This window comes from Diadema antillarum, unplaced genomic scaffold, assembly GCF_040938485.1.
Source record: "Diadema antillarum isolate AM-2024a unplaced genomic scaffold, OU_Dant_1.0 seq00000924_RagTag, whole genome shotgun sequence".
Taxonomy (NCBI): Eukaryota; Metazoa; Echinodermata; class Echinoidea; order Diadematoida; family Diadematidae; genus Diadema; species Diadema antillarum.
This window is the reverse complement of record NW_027271775.1, coordinates 32,140-47,314: the sequence shown is the minus strand read 5'-3', so window position 1 is coordinate 47,314 and position 15,175 is coordinate 32,140. Positions and strand designations below refer to the sequence as shown.

General features: G+C 38.4%; 1 protein-coding gene across 8 annotated transcripts in view; it reads right to left on the bottom strand.

The window, feature by feature from the left end:
* The window catches only part of LOC139741368 (neurobeachin-like), a 238,455-nt gene extending 224,997 nt beyond the window's left edge, over positions 1–13,458 (bottom strand). For all 8 annotated transcript variants that reach the window (XM_071651947.1, XM_071651948.1, XM_071651950.1 and 5 more), the window contains exon 1: positions 13,181–13,458. In XM_071651947.1, coding sequence (XP_071508048.1) covers positions 13,181–13,345 — 165 coding nt within the window. In that variant the 5' untranslated portion in view covers positions 13,346–13,458. The remainder of the gene's footprint in view (positions 1–13,180) is intronic.
* Positions 13,459–15,175: the final 1,717 nt, after the last annotated feature.

The window sequence follows — 15,175 nt, the reverse complement described above, 5'->3', positions numbered from 1 at the left end:
TAATATTCACTAGTACATAGATGAAGAGAAGCAATATCAAAATTTGGAGGGGGAGCAGGAGTGATATTTAAATATGATCATCAGAATCAACATTATTATATCACATAGAATGCATTACATTCCGGACCAGATGAATCAGCATCATCATAAGACAACTGATGCTACAGCTGTATGGCTAGATTTGAGAAACCTTTTATCTTTCTTGTTAAAACTTAAGTGTGTGAGAAAAGTAATTTACAACATATTTGGTTTCAAGATTCCAGTTGCAGGGCTGCCAACATTCATATTTTAAGTCAGGATGGTTCCAAGTGCCAGAGGGGAGATACTTGTGTGTTAACTCATATTCCTCAATAGGCAAAATTATTCTCAAATCAGGGAGGCTTTTGTATTCTCTTGCCAGACAGTTGAGACATAGCTAACTGTTCACTGACATATGGGAAACTTGGTAGTTGCATTGACACTGTTGAACTACCTCAGTGTGTGTCTGCAGACTTTCAGCAAACTCACATTCTGTTCAACATAACTGACTGATACGGGTACACTCTTCATCAGAAAATGTCAGGTCACTGGGACCATATCAACCTTACACAATCCAATGTACAAACAAGCAAACAGGCAGGGCACACATCTCTCCCTCTAGCCTGCCCTTTTTATTCTCTCTTTCATCTAATGGAAGCTGGTGCAAGGGACAGCCTAGAGTAGCATGAGTACATTTGTGTGATTTGGGGCTTCTCAGAGGCAATATACCTATAATGGATTAACTGTAAACGTGGAAATTTTTGTGGTGTGGAAATTTTTGTGGTGTGGAAATTTTCACACATTTCGCACAACCAGTGTAAGCAAGTGCGAAAAAGTACTCGAATATTTTTGCACGCCATATATTCCAGTAGTCAATGTCATGATTCCGTACAATTAAAAACATGCGAAATTCATCTTAACCAGCCAAGCGAGAAAAATTACTTGTGCGAATATATCCCCTTTTACAGTAGATGTAGTTCTAGATCTAAGAATTCATGTATTTTATTACATCAAACTAGTATTTGACAGCAGTGCACAACAACTTTCTCATACAAATTTCAATAACACATTTCACTACAAGAATAGTCCTTCACTTCTACTAAGAAATTTACTAATCTTGACCACTGACCTCCAATGCTGACATTCAACCTTTTACCTAACGAAACTATAGTAAGTCTCACAAAAGTCAACACACATGGGACCTGAGAAAATCTGCCAAACTATGCAAATCTCCACTTTTACAAAAATCAACAAAATGTTGACTTCTGCACTTACACAGAATTAGCATTATTTTCAATCACCCTACACTGTTGATATAAATGTTATACAGTAATAAGATGATATGGAGGAATCAACTGCTGACGTGTAACGTGTGAGCTCTCAGTAACTGACCTTTTCATCCTTCCATTCATAACAAAGACCTTCCAAACAATGCCATGAGTCTCAAAAGCTTATAATGTATCTATGGGCCAACATTAAACATCTTTAAACATCCCAATCTTAACAGTAATGGAATCACTTCAATGAAACTCATTCCAGATCTTATTTTTTGCTACAAACAAGCATTACCTGTGTAGCTGGAATTAATAAATGAGGAGTGAGGATTATCAGGTGGATTCCCTTCTACTCTCCAGCCTGACTGTAGGGAAGAGTCACAAGCAGCTGGCCTAGCAGAACATTTCAAAGAGTGTCTCTAGTGAAGTATCCATATTCAATTGGCACCCTCTCCATATGTTCTTGTAAGTTTATGTTCACTGCCTTATCATTCCTTTAAACACTTCTGGGCATTTCTGAACCTTCAATAGAGGGAAAATTTTCTGCATCAAATTTTTATCAAGACTCAAATTCGGATGTGGAAATAAACTTCTTCAATCAAAACTTCAGTGACTTGTCTGCATTGTCATGAGGACATACTGCCTTTCTGTGATACTTCCTTCTCTTCTGCTCCAATGCACCTGAAAGCCTCCACGATGCGGACAGCTTCACAGAGACAAGAGGTATACTGTAGTTAACAGGAATGTTTCTGGAAAGGGCAGACCTAGCGCATCTATACGGGGGAATGCACAAAGCCACTGCAGACATGACAGTTATGACATGGAAGAGTCTACAGGTTGCAACATGTAGGGTTTTACCCTCAAAATTGAATTCAGCTTTATGCCAATGAAATACATGTACAAGCAGTCAAAAAAGGGAGGCAAGGATCCCATCCTGCAGCCGACCATCTCTTCCTCTGAGGATTAAGTGGTGAATACCAACATTCCCCACAGCTAACTAATGCGAAAAGGGAAATTTTTGCACGCCTAAAACTTTCACAAATTTGGCAAAAGTAAAACGTATGCACAGGTTTTTGTCAGTACGCGAGTTCAGTAAAAGGCATTCAGTTTTGTTGTAAGAGGAGGAGGAGAAGGAATCAGACATAAAGGATAGCAGGCATATTAGAAAAAAATCTGCATTTTCGCAGCATTTTGCACTGTTCCTATGTGATTCCTAAGACACTCCTAGGTATGTCCGCAGCAATTCGTAGCAATGCCCCAGGAAATAGTGATTCCCACATTTGTTTTTCCGCACGTATCTGGTACGGAAAGAATACCGAAATGACATAGCTTGCTGCCTCAACCTTTCTTATTCTTGTCTCGGTTCTAGTGGATGCCAACCCTTAGTGGGGGTAAGTCAACATTGCAATAAATTGAACCATTTTGTAACAGCGTATGTATTCTTGTTGGGTCTTATTTGAAGTGAAAATAATTTGTCAAAGGCAAATATCACAGGATTTCTTCCATTTGACCATTAAATCATGTTAACATTGGTAATTTGTACACTTCCACAAAGAGTTTTACATCATGTGATTTAATAAGGTAAAATAAGGACTTTTCCATGGCAGGACTTGACTTTCACAGAATCAACTTCAGTGAGGTTTGCTGTATTTTCCAATTCATTCTGATACCAGAAGATTTTTTTTCTTTTACTGTTTTGTTTTGCTTTTTTTATAATAAAGATAGATTTAATGACTATTATAAACTTGCGAAATTGTATCTCACATCTTCTTTATATTTCAAGATGTTTATAAATTCATGAATCATTGCATTGCGAATCTTGTGTCCAAAGTTAATGGGGAACTTATGAAGAAAAAAAACAATGGAACAGACCCGATACAATGCAAATTGTAGATACTGAAAGATCAGTTTATGCTCTACTGGTATTTGGAACGCTAGTCTACCTCTCAGACGTTGATGGTTCATTTAAATATTAAGCACAAAATTTCATGTACAAAGTCTACCCGAAATTTATGTTTTTCAAAAAGCAGAGTGTAGTTTGTGTGATTGCCGATTGTGAGATGACATCTGGTGAACACTAATTAATGCAGATCGCCTTATTCATCAGCAGTGACAAATTCAAATTACAAAACCGTATCTAGTTTGAATTGGGATGATTAAGCCAGCTCAGGGAATAAGTATTTAAGTAGACTAAACATGAGCTATCAAAGCTGTAGGTTACCTTAGTGGCATTACAAATACAGACTACAAGCCCCTTGCAATCAATCATCTCACAGTGGTACTTAGCTGTATGCAGTTGAACTTGAGAAACTGATGACTATTACTACTTCCCAGATTGTTTAGTTACAGTATCTAGTGCATGACCACATACAGTAACTTGGTGATGAACACCCCCTGAAAAAAAAAAAAAAAAAAATATGGGAGCAGCACGACATTTGTTTGGCAAGCCACGGGTCTGGGCAACAGCGTTATTTCTGATGACATTAATTCGGCCACCTTTTGTCCTGCCGACCATGCATGTGTGCTTGGGAACAGCTCTAGGAGTGGGTGAGTCATCTCTACACAGGTCTACACAGGTCTACATGTACACTAATACAGCGTGGAGTCTTAAAGGTGCTCATCAGATCTTGTAAGAGGTGAATACCATCTGAATTCACAGGCCAGCCACACTTGGACATTTTAAATATCATTATATTGATATGCCAGCATACAAGTTTACTTTTGCATAATGAATGGACTGTTATAAGAAGAATAAATGTCTCTGCTAATCAATCTGTCAAAAGAATGAAAGAATGCCAACACATCAACTGTAATACCCTTGTTTACCGCAGACAGGTTAAAGTTTGGTCCTTTCAAATCCTGCAAAGTATATTGCATGTATACCAAGACACAGTAAAAAAATTCTTTTAATAAGTACCAGTATTTTGCATTCCTGATTGAGAATCAATTTATCTACTTCAGGACTGTTTCATGGAGCATGCGAATGACTTGTGATGATGGCAAATGTCACAAAAATGGCAATGCCCAGCATTCGTATTTTAAACTGCAAGATCATCGCATCGGCACAGGGATTCAGTGCATGGTCAACTTTTAGCAGACATCTTTTTTAGTTTGGTAGAAATTTCAAAAACATTTGAAATTTAATTCAAATGTCTTCAGCATCCACAAAATGTCATTTTCCATTTACATTTGGGCTTTGGTTTCCTTTAAGTCATGTGGTTTTTTTTGTGTGTGGAGTGGCCGCAGTTCAGCAGTGGTACACATGACATTGACACAGACATCATGAAAACTACATGCACAAACTGCACAGGAATACTTTTAAATACCGGTAGCGCTGTCTGGACACATTCAAAGTATAACTTCTCCAAATGTTGGACTTTGCCATTTTGCCAACATTTGTGTCTTCACATATCATTCGCTTGCCCAGGAAAACAGCCCTCACATATCTCCTTCTGTACAACTGGCTACTGACGAAGTAAAACAAAATAGCAAAGAAACAACAGCAGCAGCCGAGTAGGTAAGGGAAAGTGAAATATAGTATGAGGAGTGTCTTTCCTATAGGCAGAGATTCTTGGGCAAGTAACTCCATAACAATAAAAGAAGCTATTGCAACTAAATATCTTACATGTCTCCACGAACAGAGGGGTTTTGCAATAGTCAAACATGAAAGATTTTATCTTCCCGACAGATACACCAGGGCCCTGTTTCATAAAGCTGTTCATAAAGTTACACACGACTTTAGGAACGACTCATGGCAAGCCAAGTGGGTTTCTTAAATCATTTTTAATTTCGATAGCTTAAGTTCAAATTTGCAGATGATATTGATAATGATTATTCTTACTGTAGTCTGCTGTGCAAAGTTTTACAAGTTGTATCATTTGTATACATACGTGGCACACGTATCTCGTCTGTGCCTTGTACATTGTATCGCTGACCTCTGATTGTATCAGTGTTGCACTACACTAGAGTCTTGGCTTAAAACTTATGACAATGTATAAAGCTGTGTGTGGGGGCATGTCTCCTTTTGACGTAAGTTTCTCAAATCATGTTAACACACGTTTTTAGTTGAAAGTGCATTTTTGCTCCAATATAGATAAAATATTGACATAGAGTCATACTTTGTAAAAATGTTAGGGGAAAAAATTGCACACATTTAGGCACTTCATATTCCAGTCGTTTGTAAAGTGATGCATAACTTAATAAACAGCTTTATGAAATAGGGCCCAGTATTGTAACTATTTCCATTTCAAAATTCCTGCCAACTCCACAAACAGACAACATCATGTGATGCAAGGAAATGTAGATCAATATTTCGCTGGCCCCTGCAGGCACCCAGTCGCACCCACAGTGAATGCATGCGAAATAACATACATGTCGCTACAATTGCCATTTATGAGTATTGCACGTGTATGCATGCCAATAACTACCTTAACACAAAGAGGCATCATCTATGGCATTGGGCTACTCAAAATTCCCTGTGTTGCTGGCGGTACATGACTTGAAAGTGATCATATCCATTCACATAACTTTTCTATAAAGAATTAGCAATTTTTTTACATTCTAATATCTGGAATCAAAGCAATGAGGTCCACAAAAGATAGTTTACATAATTTATAGATCAATGTCAAAACTCAATTCAGCATTGTGATACTGAACTTTATTTAATCACCACGTAAAATTGAAGGTTATGTACTGCTGGCAGTCCAAAACATGGCATTTAATATCTGTTCATCAGAACTGACACATAAATAAAATTTGTTACAAGTACAAAGTACTATGCAAAGATAACTAAAAGTTATGAGGTGGTGGATAGTGTCTAAAAATCTTGTACATGATATCATGATAGTTATTCAACCTTCACTGAGTCATGTTGATATACATCAACTGTATAATGACTTCACATGAACTGAAGTAAATGCTGAAATACAAACTTTGTAAAGATTGCACTGTGGTAAATTCATCAATGCAGCTTTTGTGAGTCTAACATCTGATGTTACCCTTTGGTAGACTTTGCCCGACTGTCTCAGCAATGCTTACTTTACAGTGAAGGACCCCATTCTACAAGATCCTTTCACAGTTTGGGTCATTGTGTTCCCAGCATTGTGTGTTCCACTCTTGACAATACCAGTTCATATTTCATGCTCAAATAGCTGTTGTGTAATGGAATATTTGTACCTTTCTGTAAAATATTACTATGTTAACACCATTTGCCGTACAGTTGATTTATTACAATCACCCGATTAAAGACAAACACACACACACACAACCACAGACAGTAAATTTCTGTAATCACAAAAAACAGACTGACTTCACAGAAATTAAAATCTTGTACCGCACCTAGATTTTTTTATTACAATTATTATCAATTATTATTTTCATTATTGTTATTATTATTTTATTATTATTACTATTATCATTATTATTATTATCATTATTATTTTCATCATTATTATTTTCATCATTATTATTATTCCTACTACAGTACTCTCCGCGTAATCGGGTATCGCTTAAACGGGTACTCCGTTTTATTGGGTAGTAATTTCAAAATCAGTTCCAATGCACACTAAAATTACCTGATAATCGGGTTGCCTCTCCGCATAAACGGGTTAATAATTTTCTTCTTATCTAATTTCTACCCACATTTTATAACAGATATAACACTTTAAGAAATCATGAATGTCAAATTTTCCACTGCTAATCACCTTCTCTGCTTAATATGCAAAGAAGACCGATAATTTGGGGAGTAATTAAACTTGAGCATCAAATACATGTACCAGTACACCTTGTACCAATAAGACACATGTAAACAAACAATACACATGTAGCCAGCACACACAACTGCATATAATAGACAAACAGGAGTTGAACACACTTGCGCTCCTCCCTTGCTCCGCAACAACATTCATATATATACGAGATATTTTGAAAAAAAAAGAAAAGAAAAAAGAAAAACAGGCCATGCAGCAGCTCCATACCGGCAATTTTACTTTTCCCCAATGCACGCAAAGAGACGTGTTCATTTCGGAAAACGCCTGCGTATTTAGTAGCGAGGAGTCTATATCAAACGACAAAGTTTACACAAAGAGTGTAAATTATTGCTCGTGACTGATTAAGTGCAAGGTATGTATAATGTGCGGTGCAAGTATGCGTATTAAGCATACAGTGTAGGTGTTTGATGCAATGTACAATGCATGTACATATACACATTGTGTGTGTCAATTGTGAATGAGACGTGTTCCTCTGTTAATCGGGTACTCCGCTTAAACGGGTAAGAAACGCTCTGCCGGAGCCTACCCGATTATGCGGAGAGTACTGTACTACTACTACTACTACTATTACTATTATTATTATTCAAACACATTTTATTCATTTAATGAATTTTGTTAAGTACAGTCAAAGCCAGCACATACTGTGTATGACCAGGAAAAATTGTGCCTGACCTTATTTCCAAATTTTTGATTTTTTTTTCACTTACAAACAGCAACTTCCAGGCAAGGCAGTTTGCTGCAAATCATTTTCCATTTCTTTGTGTCCAAATCAAACTGCACATCTCTTCACTATTGCCAAGTAATACTGATTATCTATGATGAAATGAAATGAATGATGGCTTCAGGACAGCTTAAGGCATCACAAAGCCTACAATGTACAGTTGAACCTCTCTTATCCGGCCTCCCTTTATCCCTCATATCGCATTGCCACATCCGAACCACAACACAGCCGTCGATATGACTAGATAGACATGCATTGTTTCGAGTCATTGGCTGGGCAACGAATGATATTGAACGCTCAAAAATTGTTCACACACAGTACACACAAAGAGAGAGAGGGAGACCATCTAACAATGGCGACCTACAGTCGACTCTGCCGAGCCGTGATGATCGAATTTTGAAGCGTAGTTTCGTCGACTCGTACTGTTTATTTTCAAGATCTACTTGATACATTTCTTAATGATTATTTAGGTAAATCATCCCAAGAATTTATAAAAGAAAATGATTTCATTCTTGCAAACACGAACCTCTATTTTGGGGTCTGTTACTGAGTGTAACAATGAAAAGGTTGCAGGATACACATTACTACATGTGGTACTACAATGGGCTACATCAGTACATGTATAAAGCATTGAGTCTCCCATATCCGGCCAAATCCCTTATCCGGATGAGCCCCGGTCCCGACTTGTCCAAATACGAGAGGTTCAACTGTAGTACAAAAAGCAATCAATGAATTTAATGACATACAGTGGCCTTCACTGAAGGATTCGGGAGACAAGCTCTTCTTCTACTTGATGGCTCATATTGACCCGTGCAAATCACCCAAAATGAAACCCAGTATGTGGGCATCACACTAAACTGTTATTACCCATTGATATCCACAACAAGTATAAGCAAATATGACATGCAGAGACAAAATTGGAATAGCAGATGAAAAAGCAGTCTCATTTACTGTTAATTTTTATACTTTTGCACATTTTAGAATTACTGCACTTCACAGCTTTAGGTGAATTTCAATTTTTTTTATGCCCCAAAATAGTATTAATTCATTAAAAAAAGTAAATGTGGCAAATCACAAGGCTGCAGACAGGGACAAGAAACACATTTTGTCTAGATATTTTCATTGGCATTTGGAAATATAGGTTTTTTTTTTAATATTTATATATAACAGTCCTTGTCAAATCAAATGTGCATGAGAACAAGAAATTATTTTCTTTTTATACTTGGCCTAACAATAAACCAGGCGAGTTGGTGTACAGTTAAAGGAGAGATCCAATCCAGAATTTTACCAATTTCAAATGAAAGAGAAAAAAAAATCCCTGCAGAACAGTGCAAAAATGATCAAAATCGGATAAGAAATAAGGAAGTTATGACATTCTAAAATTTTACAATTTTTCGGAAAATTCTTCTTGACCAGTCATTGATTGTGAATATTCAAATCAGTAAGTTGATAATGTCTTGCTCTCACAATTTCTTATTAATTTCATACATGTACATTGTAAGTACAGAAATGACAAAATTCTCATATTTCAGCTGTACAGATATAAAATCTGCCCTGAAACCACCCAAAGTAAAAAAAAAAACAACAAAAAACAAACAAACAAATGTTAACTCTGATATCTTTTGGTATAGGAATATGCTTAAAATTACGTATTAGTTAAATATAACAATTTTTCTAAATTTTACAACATGCATGAAAAATTCCTGTTAAGTATAACTGTTTGTAAGTGGCTAATTAGAGACTATACAATTGATTTTAATATACAGGTAAGTTTCATTAATATTGTTCATTGCAAAATCAGTGTACGTACTACGCTGAAACAGCTAGTGATCTACAAATGTACCTGTCTGGTCGGTACTTTTCAAGTCTGACTCTCAATTTTCTTGTCTTTTCAACTCTCAAATTCCACATAAACTTTCTATTGAGCATCTCCACAGTAACTGCTATCACCTTCAGGCTACTGATATACAAGGATTTTGTGTCTGGGACATGGTGGTTTGGGACAGGAATTTTATTTTATTTTTTTTATTTGAATACATACCGATGTAGTTCAATTGTTAATAACTCGCGCCATGTAAAATTTCATTCCTCTATATGTACTAGTCCATTACCGTCTAAATTGATGATTTTTCTTGATTCGGTCAAGCAGCTGTAGTATGACAACTGATCCAATTGAGGGATTTGGAACCTGTGCACATTTGCCAGGAATTCATCGCTTACCAGTACATACAGCAGTATCTACATATTGGCAGAGAGCTAGTGCAATGTAGCCTTTTGACAAGGTCCTCTTGCTGTATGGTATTGCTTTCTGGGCAAGCAAAGAAGCGAACTAAGCCGGGTGTGCAAGTACGACAGCATGAGAAGCCCCATTGCTCTCACCTGGACTCAATTCACTTGACTCCATTTGCTTGCCACCATGCAGCGACAGGGCCTTGTCATGAGGCTAGGTGCATTGTGACTCGTTTCCCACTGTACTGGTCATGAACAAATATTGAATAGTCATAAGCATGGCATATGCGCAATGCAACACAAAGGTTTTTTTCTTTTTTTTAAATGAACGAAAACAGAGATAAACACAAAGAAAAATGTCTTTTCAAGACCATGGTAACAGTCTAGAAACTCGTGAGCAAGTTCCATGGCAGGTATAAATCAGCTAAAATACATATACAAATGTAGGCCCTACCAAAACACCAGCCTTTTGCTAGTGAAATAGGACACTAACAAGCTATGTACAGAAATTGTCTCCCATGTGTGCGCAAGCTCGCTCTGAACATCCCACAGCTTGCATGGCATACGTGCTGTCTGTGCTGGATGCCGGGGATGCGCGCTTGCACGAAAGGTGCCCAAAGGCTGGTGGGTGGCAGAATTCATGAAGAAAGTGAACCTGTGAGCCTTTCCTTTGATCATTTACAGGCCTCGAATTACCCGGGAGGCAAAAGGCAATTTGCCGCAATGCCCTATCTACTTGCCGCAATGCCTCTCTCAAAATTACCATGCTTACTGCAACTTTTCCTTGCTGCCCTTAAAAAATTTTGAGAGAGAGTGCCCCTAAAACCAAAAATTGCCTGTCCCTAAAACTGGCGAAATTCAAGGCCTGCATTTAGCTTTGAAATTTCGGTAGATGATAGACGAAACATTAGACTACAACAATATGCCAACAACAGAAATTCAAAGGTTTTGACCAATTTTGATGATCTGACTTCACACTCGATTTTCTCGGCTCAGCCGTCAGCGACTTTTGGATCCTTTTGTTGTGGCCCGTCACATATGCACAAGATCAGGTTACTTCTGGTTTTATTTTTCTCTTTACGAATATTTGTCAAATGATGTCAGACTTCACTTTCATGGGGCCGATTCGTGTCTTGGGAGGCGAGAGCCGCAGAAAAAAGCACCAAAACTTTCAAGTCGGATCAAGCCGATATGTGCCGCAGCCCTGCATTGAGCAACCCACTGGTGCCTGTGTTTCAGTGGGACGCTGCACATTGGTTGATTAAAACTTGATTTTTTTTCAAAAAGCGCAGACAGAATTTTTTCTTGTTTTCATCATGGGTGGACTATGGAGAGTGGACATGTGTGTGTAACAAAACAAAATAAATCACAGTGCGTACTTGCGAAAATTTATATGTCAGATGTGAGATGGATGAGAAGTGAACAGGAGGCCTCATGAGCATTTCGGTCAAGGGCCGGGTGCTCATGACTCTGAGCAGGAGGGATCCTGACCTTCTTATGAGCAGGAGCCCCCCTCGGCCCTCATGAGCAGGTTCCCCGGACTGATTTGTGCTATCCGTGAGTGGCTGCCGGCCGGTAAATCATATATTCTGTAAATTTACCCTAGTCTAGGTTCTATTAAATTCTACACGGTCTAGCTAGCCTATAAATTATCTCATTTATTTCATTTCATTTCATTTCATTTCATTTATTTCCACTTTCATAATTGGTTTACAAACTTTGCATTAAAAACAAACAGACAGACAAGCAAACAAACAAACAAAAATACATGGTGTCAAATATGATAGTGGCGGAATCATGACAAGCACAAAGTAGGCTTATTGAAAAATGATCCCTTAAGAAATATTGTGATGTAAATATATATTAATCATTTATAATCATTGGTTTGTAACTGAATTGAAACAAACATGAATGCAAAATACGATAAGATTTACAACTTGAATAGTTTCAGCCAAACAAATTGGTCTGTCGAGGGTTAATACACTAGTAAATTATCCTAAATGGCACTCTGTCACAAGCCATATTTTCTGGCTGTCTAGCCACAAATGTTGTATCGTTACAATAATTGTAAATTACAGTGGCCTAGCTTCTAGAGTGGACATGTGCGTGTCTGGGACTGGGCTTGCTGTGAGTAGGTCTAGGGCTAGACAGAAAGATCCGTCTGTCCGGAGGACTCTTTTATATTTTGCCATTAACGCTGTCCTCCGTAGACAGACGGAAGGTATCAGTACCCATGGGCATTGCTGTGTGGATGTTCTTAACCAATAGATCAGTCTGTATCTGGTCGTTGGGGAAATGTTCCGCGGAGACTGCGTCTGGCTTCACGGATCCCCTCCTGATTATACAGAGGAAAGCGATAACGTCAAAAAAATAAAAGACTCCTCCTGACAGACGGATCTTTATGTCTAGGGCCTACTTAACTAATTACTAATACTAGTTTTAGTATTCACCAGAGCTACCAAGTCCCACGCATTCTGAGTGAGACTCAAGCATTTTTTTTAGGGGACGTCTCACAATCTCACGCATGGCACCCATTTTTCTCACGCATGGAGCCAAGTCTGCAATTCAGGCCTATAATAAGGAGCGTAGCTCAAAGGATTAAAGTGACAAATTGAAGGTATATTTTCCTATTGTCTTTCAAAATAAGTGAAAAATAGTCACTTAAGTATGCACCTGATTGCACCATTACGAGCTAAAAATTGAAAAAGCTCCCTACCGTGGGAGCTCGCTCGCGCGCACATTTGCTCGTCAAGATGCAGAGTCATGAAAATGTCACTCACAAAAAAAAATTTGAACTTGGCATCCCTGATTTACTGTCAGGTAGATCTATGATACAGCACTAGAAATGCCCTGCCCACTTCGCTTCTAGAGCTCTGCATGCTCTGCATAAAGATGCTGCTCTTCCGCGAGCCACACGATGCACGATGATGCAGGGGGAGAGGCCTCGACAAGGGTAGGGTGGTAAGATGGCATTTGTCGCGTGTCTCGCGTTGAGACTGTACAATAAGTCTTAGCCTGTATAAGAACATTGGGGAAAACATTGTATATTTTCTCGAAGCCATTTTTCTTCAAGCAAAGGACGAGGTTTTGGTGTGGCAGGTGGTGTATGGTGGATGCATGCACGACGATGGCGACCATATACCACCAGGCAAGACCAACGGCATACTTACGAGATCCAAAACGGTATCCACTATGTCCCGGTTCGCGATCTCTCCCACCTCGATAAGCCCGATCAAAACACCGAACTTCATCTTGGCAGTACCCGTCGCAGGCATGTTTTCAGCTATAACATCCTTCTTTGGAGTCTCCGCTTCACCAGATCCCTCTGCCGCCATAGCGTGGGTTAGAAGCTATTACGCTCAGGCAATGGAATGAGATAAATCCTTTAAAATAGATAGATATCCACAAATTCCCGGAGCATTCAGAAACAGAATAGTGTCGATCAGCCGCAAGCAGCTGCAGGGAATGCAGCCATATAATTTACGCGTGTAAATCTTGCATAGGCAGGTGTGTTTTGTTGCCAATTTGAAGCGATAAGATTACAGTCGATTTGAAATAATATGTGGACAGGATTATATTGAATAAAATTTAATTTATTCAGTTATTCCAACATATTTAGAATTAATCTTATGAGATTAATATACCTTGTTAAATATACCAATTTGCAATAAATTAATAAAGTTATTTTGTTGTTCGTAACATCCCCAAACCCACACACGCGTTGCGCATGCGGCAATCACAGCGAGGGTCCCTCAGATCAGGGAATTGAGGTGAGCATTCTGCTCAGAGATTACTATACTTACGCATGATTGTACTGAAACTCCTTGCTCAACTCCCCCTCCCCCCTCCCCCCTTCCTCCCTCAAGTGGTCCTCTGTCCCGCATATACGCGATTCCGAATTTTCGGAATAGGGGTATATTTTAGGGGATCGATTGGGGGGATCCAAAAAATCATTGCAATATGGAGTCTTTCTGCATTTTTGTTCCCGAAATATTCTTATTAGGGGAAACTTTCAAATATTTCTCAATCAATCTTGAAATAGGCTCCCGAACAGAGCTAGTTTCAACCCCCCGAAAAATTCCGAAATAGGGGTAGTGGGGCCTCTTGGTGTTTGTCCCGATTCTCCCGAATGTGTTTAGTGTATGCTTTGTTGTAAAGCATGCCCGACAGGCCTTCTTTTCGCAGGACATTTCGCAACCACACCTCACTCTGCTTTGCGCGCTTCCTTTATTTTAGAAAAAAAATACCAAACAAAACAAAGCAAAACAAAATAAAACCCTGTGACAGAGGGGAATTTAGCTGACATCCCTTCCAAAAGCCCGTACATGTATAGTATAGGGTCAAAATCCCTACCCACTGATTTTATAAGAATCTGGAACAAGCATAATCATGTATAATGGTTGACCGCCCTGAGGATTACATGTCGAGGGGGGCTCAACTCAAGACCAGGTTGTGGTGTCAGCTGCCTTCTAGTTTCTCACGATCTACCTGTAAATGAAAATAATATTGACTTCATAATATGCCCTCTTGATCTTGAGCATGCACGAATGTGTTAGCAATACAGGGAATTTGGGATACAAGAACAGCGAAAATACAGAAGTGGCAAATCCTGGGTACACTGTAAAAACATCGGTGTTAGATTTAACACCACGGGTGTTAAATCTAACACCCATCAAACTTCAATAAAGGACCACACCCACAGGTGTTAAAAATGCACTGTGATGGTGTTGAAAAGTGTTCACCTGACACTTCGTGGTGTTAATTTGACACTGTACCTGGTGTTATTTTGACACTGTACTGGTGTTAATAAAAAAATGACACCACATGGTGTTGATTTGATATTTACTGGTGTTAATATCAATGGTTTAACACCCGTCCAGCTTCAATAAGGGACCACACCAGCTGGTGTTACTTTGGTGTAAATTTATTTTCAAATTTTTTCAAAAATCTAGTATTTTGATGTAAAATTCTTGATCGTTTTGTTTAAATTAAAAATCAACAAGAATTGCAGTTACTAAGAAACTCTTCAAAAAACAGTTTAAAATTTGGAAATGACACCCGTAGGTGTTAATTTGACACCATAAATGAGCACCGAAAATTTAACACCAGCTCGGTGTTCACTATTTAACACCGGACTTTTTGCAGTGTAGAAATTCCATAATCGT